At 41.4% G+C, this 15306-nt stretch overlaps 1 protein-coding gene across 1 annotated transcript in view; it reads right to left on the bottom strand.

The window, feature by feature from the left end:
* nav3 (neuron navigator 3) overlaps positions 1-15306 on the bottom strand; it is a gene marked incomplete at its 5' end in the record, with an annotated part of 225133 nt that overhangs the window by 95174 nt on the left and 114653 nt on the right. The window contains one exon of the mRNA XM_083999642.1: positions 8511-8653. Coding sequence (XP_083855768.1) covers positions 8511-8653 — 143 coding nt within the window. The remainder of the gene's footprint in view (positions 1-8510; positions 8654-15306) is intronic.

Genomic DNA, 15306 nt, shown 5'->3' on the forward strand with positions numbered 1-15306 from the left:
GCCTGTCACAGCACGTTAGGAGGTGGATAACAGTGGTCATCCTGGAGAGTCCATCATGTTGTAGCCATGACAACGACTAAGAAAGGATCACACCGGCTATGCTAACGTGAACGGAAGGGGAAACGTCAACCCTGGTGCACTATTAAATGTCATGAGTCCTTAATGATGAGCAGACTGAGGGCTCATGAAGTTTTTGGTGCTGAATCTATAGCGACTTCTGACATGTTCACACATCTTCCCTGGAATTGTTCTCAACAAACCCTGAAGGGAAGAAACAGCAGCAAGAGAGAAGTCAGCTTTTCCACTTGAGAGAAAGCAAACACTGCCAACTCAACTCAGAAACCCGTTTCCCATGGAGACTGAGGTGGATGTAGAGATTGGAGCCTATTCCTCTGATCCAGAGATGTCTCCCTGGATGATTGGCCATCACTCCTACAAAACCACAGCCCATCTGAAACTAAATTGCTTCTGTGTTACCTGCTGTCAAACTATTAGCTGCTGATATTGTCTACGTTCAGACACATAGAAGAATCTGCACTGAGCAGGTGTAGGTTAGACTCGTCATATTTTTACCACTAGCAGCTCTATGGGAAATGTTTTATAAAATCTATTCCCCTGTGTGTTGATGTATAACGCTGCATGTAAACATACATTGTCTGTCTGTCTGTTTACCAGAAAACTCCCCAGGGTACCCACATGCTGCAAATACTCCCAACACAACAAAATACAGACACACACACTGCAAGTAATACAAACAACAATGGGAATGTTTCCAGGGGACACAAAACAGTGATGAACCACAGAAACACTCCTGTGCTATTTACAGCATGTCCGTTTCTTTGTTTGTGTTATGAGTATTTGCAGCTCATCTATTAAACCGATGACTGAATTTGTGTAAGTCTATGTGTTTTCTTAAAGGGATAGTTCAACATTTTGGGAAATTGGCCTATTGCCATAATCCCTATAGTCTTAAGAGTAGGTTCATTACCTTTAATTGTCGGTGCAAGCTGTTTTTAGATTGGCGGGGCAGAGACATGAGCTTTCCCTCATCAAATACACAACCCAACAATTTAAAACACTCTTGTGACCTGCACATTCACCACACTACGAAATAATAATGTAACATTACGAGACGGAGTTGTTTTCGAGGTAAATGCGTAGCCGGAACTACATTCCAGAAATGGCTGCTGGGCGGCAAGTAGTTCAGAGTATTTGCTTTATGTGTCGTAATGTTACATACTTATACATTGTTATTTCATATCATGGTGAATGTGCAGGTCACAACCTGTCCACGAGAGCGTTTTGGAGTTGTTGGATTGTGTATTTAGTTTGATGAGGGCAACGCAAAAGTACCATCCACCACCATTGCATTAGCTTAGCAGCTCACGTCTCTGCCCCGCTGATCTAAAAACAGCTTGCACTGACAATAAAGGTAATGAACCTATACTTCTGACTATAAGGATTATGGCAATAGGTGAATTTGCCAAAATGTTCAACTATCCCTTTAAGGTGTAGCGCCACAGGGCAACATACCTGTGAGTGAATGTAAGTGGATAGCAGGAAATCTCTCTGGCATGATGTGAAAATGACAGTGTAAGATTTATGGAAATATTTCAAACCCATATTCTGATTTTGTAACACAATATATGTTAAGCTTTTATTGTTTAGTCATCGTTTTACATTCTAGCCCCTTCTTAAATTTGCTGCCATTAACTCCATTACAGAGCCCTGGATGCTGGGATCTGATACATTACAAAGTTTCTTGTGCCACAATACAGAGCACATTGAACATCCGTCACGTATGTAAAATAAATGTTTTACCACTTCTGACCTTTGACCTTTACACATACACACCACTTTTCCTGGCTGGTTGATGCTCAGTTCATCAGCCCGACTTATCTTTTATTTTACACACAGAGGCATAAAAGATTCAGCACCTGGCAGGTAAGTATATTATTTGCTTCACACCATGTAAGGAATACAGAGCAGCAGAAGGCACGCAGGCGTCTATTTTAGAGAAGAAGGGATGATCATAAATAGAGGCAATAAGGAAATGCAGAATTAGAACTGGGTGGGAATGAAGAGGAAGGAGATCCAGTGAAAGCATGAAGTTATGCACCATTAAACTGAGTGGCCGTCTGGCTGTCAGTCAGCACAGGGAGCTGGGTTCAGCTGGCTGTGAGTCACCTCCAGTCTGTGGTTTAAAGCCCCTTCAGGCAGATGAAGGGAGGGGGGGGTATTCAGCTTCAGCTGTGGCCGCGGCCGAGACACTTTAACCGGCTTACACTTCTGACAACATTCTCTAAAGCCTTAAAACATGCCAGAAAATGCCCCAGTGCACTGTGTCAGCTCTGGAGTGAAAAGTGCAGTCTGCCAGGCTCTGACAATACCATGCAGACACTTGTTTGTTGTTGATTATATCTAATGGGATCTGGTGGCACAATAAAGACAAAAGCGTTGTTAATTTATCTCCATATGTCTGGGTGACATGTCTTTACCACGCGCTCATGAGATTGCAAGAAAGAAAATTCAATATTTCTATGAGTCTCCTGGGAGTTTTTTTATGACAGCATTTCAGCTTTATGACCAATCAAGGTGTAAACTACTGCTGCTAAGGCTGATGACAGTCATCACCATCACGCTGTGATCGTTTCAGAAAACAGTCCAAGATGAGCTGGCTGTTACAACATCATGGCCATCAGTTTGCAAACAAAACATCTGTACTGTACATCATTAGCATCTCCAAGGATGAAGTTCATTTTCCTCTTTTCTTTTTATGCAACAGTTCTATGAGCCTCATATTAGTTTTATGATTTAATAAGAATATCAGATTTTGATTCATATGTTTATTTTATCTGTAACATTTTATTTGACGCACAACACATTATAACCATACTTATAATGAGTTATAATGCAGTTATAGAACTGTATAACTATAGCTATAAACACTCAGAAATGATCAGAATGCTTTATAAAAACAATCATAAAAAAACTATAAAGCATTTTATCATGACTTATAAGGTATATAACAATAAGCATAACACACCATAGAGCATTATAACTCTATTATAATACTTGATCTTATAAGCCATTATAAAATGTTATACAGTCTTATGATAATTTATTAGTGTTTGTAATGGTAGTTATACATATTTATAAGCCAATTATAACACATTATAACTATATTTATAATGCATTATCAATGTGGGCATTGTCAGCGAGTTACTAACAATTATAACATCATGATAAATGCTTTATAGTGTGTTATGATTATTGTTATAAATCATTATGATTATTTACTGTATGAGTGTTTATGACTATAGTTATATAGTGCTATAACTGCATTATAACTCATTATGAGTATGGTTATAATGCGTTATAGAGATAGGCGTCAAATAAAGTGTTACCTTTTTATCTTTTGGTTTACTTCATCTTCTATTTGGTCACCACAAAACAAATAGCTTCACAACTGAAACAAAGCAACACAAACGTTTTCCTGACCTGCACACTTGTCTCTTCTCCCTACCTTCATCCTCCTCTGATGACCAGACATCATTTAATTCCAATGTTACGTGTGAGGATATACTAAGATAAGATAGACCTAAGATACATCTAAGATAAATGATAGTTAATGTGAGGCTAATTAACAATTAATACACCTGTAGTGCAGAGTGGTTTATGTGATTAAAATCCGTGTTCTCTCAGCATTGATATTCAGTCAAATTAGATGATTGGAATTATTATAAAATAGAAAGTAGAGCACATTTCAGACATGGACATCTACCTTTACACTGTGTATGGACATCCAATGATATCAGAGCATAAATATTATCTGTATATAAACAATATTCTAGTTAAAGGTCAAATATTTGAGCAAATGTAAATCCACATACAACGCCTCAGCTATTGGTAATTCTTGTAATGTATCCAATGTGTATGTGACAAGACTGAATGAGTGTTGTACAGCAGCAGACACACTGCTCACTTTAACAGTGTTTCTGCATATTTAAAAAGGCAGTGAACTTGCAAACACCTCATTTTTTCTTCTTATCAGTTTGAATAATGATAAGTGAGAACACAGCAGTCTGATCTCAGACCAGCTATTGTGATTTGATCGTAACCAACAGAATCTCACCAGGACGACTTACGAATCACCTGGTGAGGAGAAATTGCGTCTTTGTTTTGTACTTGCGTGTCTGCACTCCCACCTGATAATGTCATCCATATAAACATGGATGACAGAGCATCGTCTCGTCTTGTGTTTCAGTGTGTGTGTGTGTCTGTCCTCTGTATCACCCCTCATGTTTAGAGATAGATGGTTTATGAATGTGAATGAAAAAAAAGGTTACAAGCATCTTGTGCGTGTCTGTGTGTGCATGTCTCTGATTGTGTGTCCACTCAATTAACCCTGTCTTCAGAGACCTTTTCAGACACCGCCCCCCCTCCCACCTCCACCCCCTCCCGTCCCCACCCTGGAGGCTGTTTCAGTGCGCCACCACTTTTTTTTCAACGTGTAGTGACTTGCCGTTGCCATGGCAACAGACTTTTTTTTTTCTCCTCTGCGGCCGAGGAATGAAATGTCACTTCTTCTGGACCCACACACACACACACACAAACATGGATATATGTTGTTTACAACTAAATGCCAGATTGTACACACAGAGGCACGATGGCGGGATTTAAGTGAATTGGAAGAAACACGCACACACACACACACACATCGCACACATGCAAATGCTCTCCTGCTCTTTCACTGCCTCCCATTACATCACACTGTTACTGCTTACTCATCCTCGTGTTCAACAACAAGCTGCATAATCACCAACTTTCTTCAGTCCGTCTTAATTCTACTTAACAAAAAACTCAATGCCCTTTGAAGCCTCCGTTTTGTTGGCTGAGGCCAATTAGATAGTTGCATGGCAACACCAGTGATGCAACGCTCCTCGTGCCCTTTGAGTTCTCGTTCTCTCTTTCAGGGCTTCGCTATGTAAGAATATGAAAACAACATTTTACTTCATCCCCACAGAGACACACTACAGTATACATGAAGAGTTAAAGTAAATCAAATCTAAATTTAAAAAAAAGAAAAAACCATCACAACTTTCAGACCAGTTGGCATTAGTCACCAGAGATTAAATACGAAGCAAATATAACTATACTGTACATTTGTATATCTTCATGAATGAAAGTATCTGAATTTGATTTAACAGCAGCAGTGGGCAGGGACAAGTTCCCTCCACTAAAAGCCAGTGGGATGTTTCCATTGTGTTCTGGATTACTAAAAGAAACTAAACAAAAGTGTATGACACTGACAACTTTGGTTCTGCAGGATCATCTTCACTAATGAACCATTCATGATGTTTGAAGCCTAAATACAATCAGCAGGAGTTTGTGTGTGCAGGTTCAGACAAGGTAGGTTTGTCTGAAGGGAAAACCTCTATTGACCAGTTTACCTGCACTTTTGAGACGGTTCCTAACTTAGTCCATTGCCTATCAAATCCTATTCTGGCAAATCTGAATCATGGGGCAAATTATCAAGGGATTACTAAGAAATAAAACAAAGCACAGCTCAGATATTAAACGATATTGTGGGATAATGGCAGGACATAAAACAAAAAGTACATGAGGAGCATAAAAAAAATTAGAGCTGGTGCAGCCAGAGGTAAAAAAAAAAAAAAAAAAAAAAAAGTTAAAAGGATGTAAGATCAAATAAGAGGATGTGTGACATGACAGGAGCAAATGAGGCTACCTGTAAGAGAGGAAATAAACTCAACAAGATTAATAAAAGGGCTCATGGCAGACGCTTCCTGGATCTGTCTGCTGCCTGCTTTCGCCCAGAAGCTTCAGGCTGCATCGCTGACATTTCCCCACAATTGATTTTTCCTTTTCTGTTTTTTTTCTCCTTTCGTTTCTTTTAGGCCACTGCTTTGTTTCATCTCCTCTGCAGTAAAGCACCAACAGCTAGTGTCTGTTCTGTTTTGTTTTTTTTATTCTCACACTGCTTGAAAAGGCCTCGTCCATCCCTCTTTTCACAGAGAGGTAAATGAAACCGATCGACTGGAATGATGTATCGCTTTCTTAATAATTTCCTTCCCCAGATACAAACTACACTCGGTCACATGATTCCTGCCTTCCCTCCTGCTTCCATCCACTTGTCATCTCTCGCCATGAATCCCCTCCTCATCCCAGTGAAGAGAGAAGTTTCAGACAGAAATCAGCGGGGTGAGTGAGCATGTGAACTTTTCGGGGCTGAAAGCACGAGAGAACGACAGAGAGAGGAATTCAAAAGGAGAGTTTGCTGGAGGCTTTTCACTGCTCTCTGTGTCCGACACCATTCGCTGCCTCTCTCCTCCGTCTCCCTCACCTCCCACTGATCCTCTTTCAACTCCACACACTGACTCTCCTTGTGTTTGAATCCGTTTTTTTAAGATTCGAAGCGAGAAAACATTTTTTACTTCTGACATATGTTGCAAGCGAAGCCCCAAGAAGAAAAAACGCTGTCATTATAACGTGATCATAAAGTCGTCAGGGCTGCTTTTAATTAATGAAATAACTCTGAGGCTTGTGAAAGACTTTGATTACTGTACGAGCCAACGCAGAACGCACCATGATAAATCTTAAAGCTGTTACAAATACAGTGCGTGCTTCGCCGTAATTAAAACGTTGTGAGTGGATGTATTTACCCTCCACATCAGAGGGAGGCCGTTAAGACAGCTATTTACTCGTCAATAATCAGTTTTTCTGTTAAATAAAACACTGTGCACTCTCACTCTCAGTCACTGTGAGACCCTTTCTCAAATCATAATCGCTCTCATTAGCTTCATCATGCTTGACAGAGCAGCTGCCTGGGTTTGCCCCCTCGGTCTCCTCTCAGATGGCTCTCGCCGTGCTGTGGGAATGTGTCGCTGCCTCCACTTAATGGCATCCATTATAACTCACTTGGAATAAAGAGCTGGGAGTGATTCAGCAGACTGCTGTCGATTGGTAAAGTGAAAGAGAGAGAGAGAGAGAGAGAGAGAGCGGGATCATCTGCTCATCTCTCTGTGTGAGTGGCGCCATCCAGTGGCCGGGATGGAGAATGTGACCTGACCCTTATCCCTTTCAACCAGGATGCCAGACATGGTCTTACTCTTGTATTTTTTTTTACATATGGGCTTCTCCATGAACTGTTATGATGTATCAATATCCTTATTTAAAGCAGAAGTAAGCGGAATGTTTGTGTTAATATAAGTCTTAAATAGTTATATCTTCCGACAGCAATCACTTACATAGAGTGTTTGGTCCGAAACACGGGTCTGTCAGTCACTCTGCTCCGCTGTAAGCCGAGGAGAAAACTTCTTGTATACTTCCTTGTATCCTACAACCTTTATCCAATGAGGAGAGAGAACGGCATGAAGGGCTGTGTGTGCAGCCAAGGGATGCGCGTGAATGTGGTGACGTAGGGACGAGGACCAATAGATCCATGACGAGGGTGGGGACTGCTAACTCCATCGGCTGACAAGACGTTAGCCAAAACGACCAGATCGCTTACTTCTGCTTTAAATACATTTTCTATAATTGTGTATATGAATCATTGTTGTTGTATTCGGATTGTTTTTTTGTCCTGCTGCAGACAGGCACATATGGGATTACACTCATGTAGCCTATGTCCCACGGTCTTACTATTTATTCATGTAATTTATGATTACTAGTTGAATGCAGCTGGATATGATTGACTATTGGCCCTCTGCCTCTGATTGGCTATCTTCCATAGACCAGAGTGGCATCTTTATGCAAATGAGAATGACTGGGGCATCCTGGGTAATTTAGGGGCAGCGCCCGGCATTTTTAAATTACCTCAGGTCTGCACTCAGTGGCTTTTTGTGTTTTGATGGAGCGTAGACTAACTAACTAACAATCAATTTGAATGTTTTATTTTTTGTTTCTTTTGTAGCACTATGTCTCGTAATTATTTTGACGCCCTCCTTGAAACCGACCGTTCACGCTATCTTGAAAAATTAGAATTAATTAATCTACCGGTATACCCATTTAGCCTCCCACAATCTAATTGGATCAATGACCCCACACAGTGGCCAGAAATTTCTTACCCGGACATCTACACGTATTTGGTTGAATCACCAGGTAGGTTTTGGCTAAGTGTTGTCTGTAAATAGCCTGTTAATAGCCAACTTTTTGTTAGTTAGTTTGTCAAGACAGTTAGGCTGAACTTTTCAATGGAGGGAATTCAAAAAATGCTGGGTGCTGCCCCTCAATTACCCAGGATGCCTCAGTCACACTCATTTGCATAAAGATGCCACTCTGGTCTATAGAATAGGCTGAATATCTGCCTGTACTTCCACTGTGTTTTTAAATCTCTGCTTGACAAAGGTCTGAGGACCAAAATGTTGTTTCTTTGTTATATAAGTTTTTTGCAAGTTGAAGGACAGTGTGCGGGCAACTTTTTTCTTCTTTACATGGGATGGAGAATGTACCATGTGCTGAGACATAATGCAGTAACACGGCCTCCTCACCTCTGTCGTTGCCGCTGGCATACTGAAGAGGCTTGCTCTTGTCGATGCTGTTGAAGCTCTGGCTGCGACGGTTGAGGTTGGATGAGCCCGGGCTCCTGGAGGCCCCGCTGCCTGCAGCAGGTACCCTGGAAGGCCCCGGTAACCTGCGGAGGCCAGAGCAGAGAGAAAAGGGTCAGAAGGTTAAAAAGATACACAACGACTTAACGACTGGAGGCTGAGCTGATCTTAGGTCAGAGATGTGTTAATAATTATGTTGAGGGTCAGTGGTGGGAGGAGGAAATCATTTCTCATTACTTAGCCACAAACAATCCAACTCTCAGCCTCCGCCCACCTGAGATTCATTCTTTATTCTTCTTTATGGCTTAAGAGCAAAAAATCAATCAATAAACAAAACACGTCTTAAAGAATCAGATCACAAGTCCACTCATCAGTCTCATGCTGATACACACATCGAATTACTGCTAAAACCAGTGAAGTTGTCCCTTAAAGCAGATATCAGCTTCACGGCCGTTTCGGCTAATGCTGCGTTCAAGGCAGGCTTTTGAAACCGTAAGTTACAGCTTCAAGTCACAACTACGACTTGGTAGCGTTCCAGGTAACCCGTAGCTCGTGTTTTTACCATCCTGTTGTCTGTGAAAGTTCCCTATAACGGCCACTCGTAACTTCCGACCCGTGAACTCGTACCAGATCGAACTGGTATGACTTCACAGGAAGGAAAAACACAAAGTACGAGTTTCTTTGAACGCACCATGAGTTAGCAGCCCCCGCCCTTGTCAGGCATCAATTGGTCCTCGTGCTACGTCACCACATTCACGCGCATCCCTTGGCTGCACACACAGCCCTTCATGCCGTTCTCTCTCCTCATTGGATAACACTTGTATCCCACAAGGAAAATTTTCTCCTCGGGTTACAGCAGAGCAGAGTGACGGAGAGACTCGTGTTTAGGCTGAAATACTTCATGTAAGTGATTGCTGACGGAAAATAGGACTATTTAGGACTTATATTAACAAAAACATTCCACTGATATCTGCTTTAAGTGATCAAGGACCATGTCACAAGTCCTGTTTGCTGAAGTTCAACTTAAAGGGGAACTACTGTATGCAAGTCTGGTCTCTTTTCCACTGTGTTGCTAACCCTCCTCCCAACCATGTGCATTTGTTTTCAACGAAGCCGGCAAGAAATCAACCAATAGAGCGGTAGATAATGTTATATATCATGTTCCGATATATCTGTCATAAACAAGAGATTATGGGGCGCATTTGTGTGGCAGTGCCGCAGAGATGAGAGCTGGGACACCGGGTTGGAGGCTCTGATCTTACAAGGTTGGTTTTCAGCCAAGAGATGCTAGGTGGAAGACAGAGAGCCTCCATTCTCCCCGTAACAAGTTACAAGTCATTGATTTAACCAGCACTAGGACTCTGAAGCTGGTACAAATGTAGCATAGTTAAGGTAAAAATCCTGCATAGTTCCTCTTTAAGTTATTACATTAACTGGGTTTTCTTGCTCAATGACATTATGTCAGTGAGGCAGTGACATTAAACAGGAATCTGTCTGTAAAAACACAGAAACTCTGATGAGGACCCAGTTGACTTGACTGTTGACGTTTCATATTATCTATCTAGATTAAGACTGTGGATGTAGTGCTCCATCAATTGAATCAAAACTGCTCCCGAAAGGACAAGAGGGAAAATCACAGAGAGTAATACTTCCAGTGTGTGTCTGTGTGTGTTTTTACATTATTAAAAAAGGCAGATAAAGTAGACCGGATCAGCACGTAGGAAGGAAAAACACTAAGTTAATGAACAAATATCAGTATGATAGGAACAAAACCTCTTCCCACTCGTCTCCTAAGAAAAATGATTTCCACATCTTCACTGCTACAGTAGCATCGAGTAAAGTGCAAGGCTCTGTGATAAAGTGGAGCTGGATTTATTGGTTCTTGATGGACTCCAGTTCTCTTTATGTGCAGGACTCCCATCACTCCTCTCAACCAGGAGAAGAGTCTGATTTCTACGCTTTCAAAATACATCTCTTGGCAGTGACCACGTCATACAGAACCAGGACTGTGTGGGCTCACCGTGCAGTATTTACATCAGTGTGGGAAGTCCAGAGGTGTTGACGATGTCTATACTTTCTGAGATGTGAGGAAACATTCTGTACAGTTTAGCCTCAGAGTAGTTTGTGTTGTTTCAAGACTGACTTGAAAAAAAACACAAAAACATGAAGCTAACCTTTAAATAAAATCCACAGGGACTGAGAAACAAATGTCAGTATGATTCAAACAGAGTGAGCACAAGTCAGAGCAGGCTGTAGAGCAGACAGGGAGGCAGAGGCTGAAAGAGCCCCTCCATTGTGTCATGAATACTAACCCTGAGCTCAGTGTGTGCCAGGGAACGCTTTAAGACACAAAGTGTGTGTGGGTTGAGAAGGGAGGATGAAAGGAGGAGGTGAACTTGGTAAAAGTGATATTGTGTAAGTGACAGATACAAATGTTCACTTCAGTGAGATTACAGGAGGAAAAAGAGACTTAAGCAGATGGAAATAGACATTTGTCCTCTGTTCTCCAACCATAGTACAATTATACTACAATAACTAAAAATGTAATATTGGATAGTGACACAAAGGCAAACACGCACACCTCCTGGGAAGTTTGTGTTTTCAGTATTACACACACACACTCTCACACAATCAGAGCCAAAGCTGCCAGTGTCAAATGTTGATTTGCCATGCTGCAGCTGGAGGATTTTCACGACTCTAGGGGGGGCGTTAAAATAATTATACCATCAAAAACCTGTTGTTATGGTGCAATAACGGCACTGTGCTTTTTTTTTATGCCAGATGCTTTCACTCATCTGTTTGTTAGTAGGTTGTTTCGAAAAACAGATCTGGCAGCTGGCTCCGGGATGATGACAAAATTCATGACAACTTTAATCTGTCTCGACCGTTAAATCTTCACAGAAATGACTGGAAGTGACTCCAAAAGTCATGTATGTATCAGCCTACTGTATACACTGTATACCAGTGGTTCTCAACTGGTGGGTCGGGACCCAAAAGTGGGTCGCGGACAGCTGGTCAAAAAAGTAAAATATTTAATGCACATCTGATGTTGGACATGTCTTTTATTTTGAAAAATAACTTATATTAAAAGGCACACGTCACGTGAACACATGCAGTTGTAATGGTCCTCCTCAGTTTCTTATTATTTGCTCTGAATGCAAAGATATCAGTTTATTATTAATGCGGCCTGAACGCAGTTTTGTTTTGTGGGTCTTTATTTTGTACAATTTGATATTTATTCAGTTTTGTGAACATGCTCTGAATGCAGAGATGCATTAGAAGTCAAATATATATATATATATATCAAATATATCATTTTGTGCAGTTTGATATTTTTTATTCACTTCCGTACATGCAGTTGTCATGGTCCTCCTCAGTTTCATTCATGTGCCCTGAAATGCACTTTGCTCAATAAAGAGCAAAATGAGTTTTTAAAGGCTTTAAAAAAAAATTATTGGTTTGAATTCTATAAAAGTGGGTCGCGACTAAATGACCATGGGAAAATGTGGGTCCCAGAGTGAGACGGGTTGAGAACCCCTGCTGTATACTGTGTTCTTTCTCACTTAGAATCTGAATAGGCATAAATATATAAGGCTGCAGAATGGAAAACATCACCAGGATTCAGAGAAGTAGGGAACTTAACACACAGGGAGTAATGCTGAAAACGGGCACTGGGTGAAGACTTTGCATCAGATTGCTGAAGGTGTTTACATCCACAGCCTGGTCTTGTTCAATAAGAGGAGGGAGAGAAGAACCCTTGAATGGACTGGAGCCACTTCCTGTCTGCCTGTCTCCCCTGCCTGAGCGCTGTCCTGATGTCCTCTAACAAAGATAATCGATTCGCTACGCCGAATATGTCACTCGTGTCTGTGTTGCAGATGGAGCCGAGATGTCGGAGGGAAAAGTTCTTCTTATTTTTTTTCGTTATGTGGTCAAAAACTCTCGGCGGAGAAAGAAGGTTTTTTTCATATGTTCCGTCTCGTCTCTCTCAGGCCTTTACTTAATAAAATAAACAAAACAGAAGAACAGATCGACACGTAGTAGGAATAAAAAACAACTACGATCATCGAGAAATACCCCGCGCTGCCCGCAGGGCTTTTATTAGTGTGTCACAGGACGACAGCTACCATGATGAACTTAATCTGGAAAAGTTCACGTCTCTCACATTCACTCCCTCCTGACTCCATGTGTTAGAGAGAGACATATACGAGTTAACAGTTAAAGATAAGAGAGGTCATCAAGTCACCACATCATGAGGAAGGAGCAACGCTTGATCTTTTATGTCCCTGGTGCATCTGAAACACTTGTAGGTCAATAAAACATGGGAAGAAAAAGCGGGTGCTATGGAACCACATGGAGCGGGAACAGAATTTTCTGCTGAGGACAAGTCTAATTTGAAAAAAAAAAAAGAATATGAACAAGAGATGACAGCCCAGTAATATGAGTGGTCAAAAACATTCAACAATTATCCTGTGAAAAACAAGGTTTTGTACAGTCTGCAGTCTTGGTAGTGGTTATATAGCCTGCTTATTACTTTTTATTATGAATGAAAACAATCTGAAAACAGTTTGCACTGCATTGTCATACGGTTTACCACAAAAAATTCACATTTTAAACATCACCTCCTTCAAGTCAAGTCAAATTATATTCATATAGCCTGATATCACCAAATCACTAATTTTCCCTATGGGGCTTAAAAACCTACAAGCAGCATTACAACATCCTCTGTCCTTAGCCCTGTGAATGAGACAAGGAGAAACTCCCAGTAAAAGCTGTTTAACCAGAAAAAAAAAATGGTAGAAACAGGGGCGGGCAACTCTATTAAATGATATGAGTAAAGCTAATTATGGTTTTAACATATGCTTTTAAAGTCAGCACTTCCACGATTGCAGCAGAGGGACTTGAATGGTTTGTAATTGCAGAAAAAAGAAAGAAAAAAAAATCAAGTTTACTTTGGATGTTTCGCTCAAAAATAGAGCAAGTCTCAGCGATTAAGCAACCTGCACAGCATGAAGTCAGAGCAAAACTGCCTAATGAGTCAGTTCATGTGCTGGGAAATGCAAACATTGTTTCATGCCGACAATTGTGCAAAAGTAAAATGTGCTCTATTGCAAAAAATAGAAAGAAAGAACTGATGTCAAGAAGCGGCAAATGTGCTCAGTTGTTTAGTATTTCTCACACTGGGCCGTACGTCGACAGCAGTGACAACAGACTGCAGACTGTTTAAAGATGCTGATCCATGTCTGAGAGCAGAGGCTTGGTGCTCTGCCTGGGTGATCTCACTGAGCTGCAGACTGAGGTGGTGCTGCAGCCCCAGAGCCCAGAGCCCAGAGCCGCGGCCGCCTCGCTGGGCTCACACACATGAACTGCTACAGTAGCAACCACATACTGTATCCCAGAGCCAGACAGAGGGAGGGAGAGAGGGATGAGAGCAGTGGAGCAAAGCAGAGAGAAATATGTCACAACTCTGACCTCGATGACCCCCCCCTCACACACACACACACACGCACTGATTATAGTAGCATCAGGGCTGGGGGCTTACAAATGCAAAGAATGAGGAGAGGAATGGATGATAAAGAATTGAGATAAAAACACTAAGATGCATGAAAAGTGATGATGCAGAGGGGGAGAAACTGTAGCTGCAAACCCAGACAAGAGAAAGCCAAAGACAAACAGAGGGGAAATTAGTGAGAGATTGAGGCAATTCAGATGGAAATCAGAGGTAGTCCCTTTTATCATCAGCTTCTTTCATCTTCCAAAACACACGTTTGATAATGCGTCAGCAGAATGGAGCTGGAGAGAGAAACACCATGTAAATTGTGGACAGTGGGTTTGTACAGTATTATAGGACAGACTCTGGGAAGTGTTATCTGACACAGGAAGGATCTGCATCCTGGATGTGAGGTAAAGAAGAGAGGAGAGGAGAGGAGCTAGTAGACACCACATTACTCAGCCTGTCACTCACTGGCTATCAGCGAAACTTCTTGCAGAGAGATTATTTCCCTCTCACTCCTGCTGCCAAGGTCCCTGCTGAGCACCAACCTTATGCCTAGCTCTTATAGTGGCATCCTCTATTTGCCAGGGAAGTGCCATCCACGCCACCTTCAAGGCAAAGTCACAGTCACCTCAGGTTTATTAAAATAGAAGAAAGACAACACAAGTGGGCAGGTGGCCAGCAAGCTGTCCAACATCACCCCCTGCTGCATTCAGGATGAACTTTAAGAGCCACACTATAGCTGCTGTCCACCTCACAAACCATGCTCTGCTTTGGAGCTAAATTCTAATGTGTTTGTGTAGTGTGCCAGGCTGCCATTGATTTGCATACATTTCTGTAGTTCATGAAAATCAATCAGCAGACTCTAGTTGAAACATTGACAAAAAAATAATGTTTACTGTGATGGATAATTCAAATCAAGTGTCAAAAGCCTGCTAACGGAGTTTGAACTAAATCAGTGGAAATCAATGGCTGCATGGAAGATTGGGGGAATATGTTAAAACACAAAAACTGCAAAGCTGCAAAAGTGTAAAGTATAGAAGATTTGTCCTTCAAAGGATGCTTAAAGGTCCGGAATATACTACCCATGAATATATTTGTATAAGTGTATCGCTATAAAATACATTTGGTTTGGTTTTCGTAGCCTTATAATTCCTCTTTTATATGGGTCTTGCTTTAGAGAGTGTCGCCATCTTGTGCTGCCATGTTTGTACGGCAGCCTGAACAGAAAATCCAGCCAACCAG

The sequence above is a fragment of the Trachurus trachurus genome (assembly GCF_905171665.1).
Source record: "Trachurus trachurus genome assembly, chromosome: 23".
Classification (NCBI taxonomy): domain Eukaryota; kingdom Metazoa; phylum Chordata; class Actinopteri; order Carangiformes; family Carangidae; genus Trachurus; species Trachurus trachurus.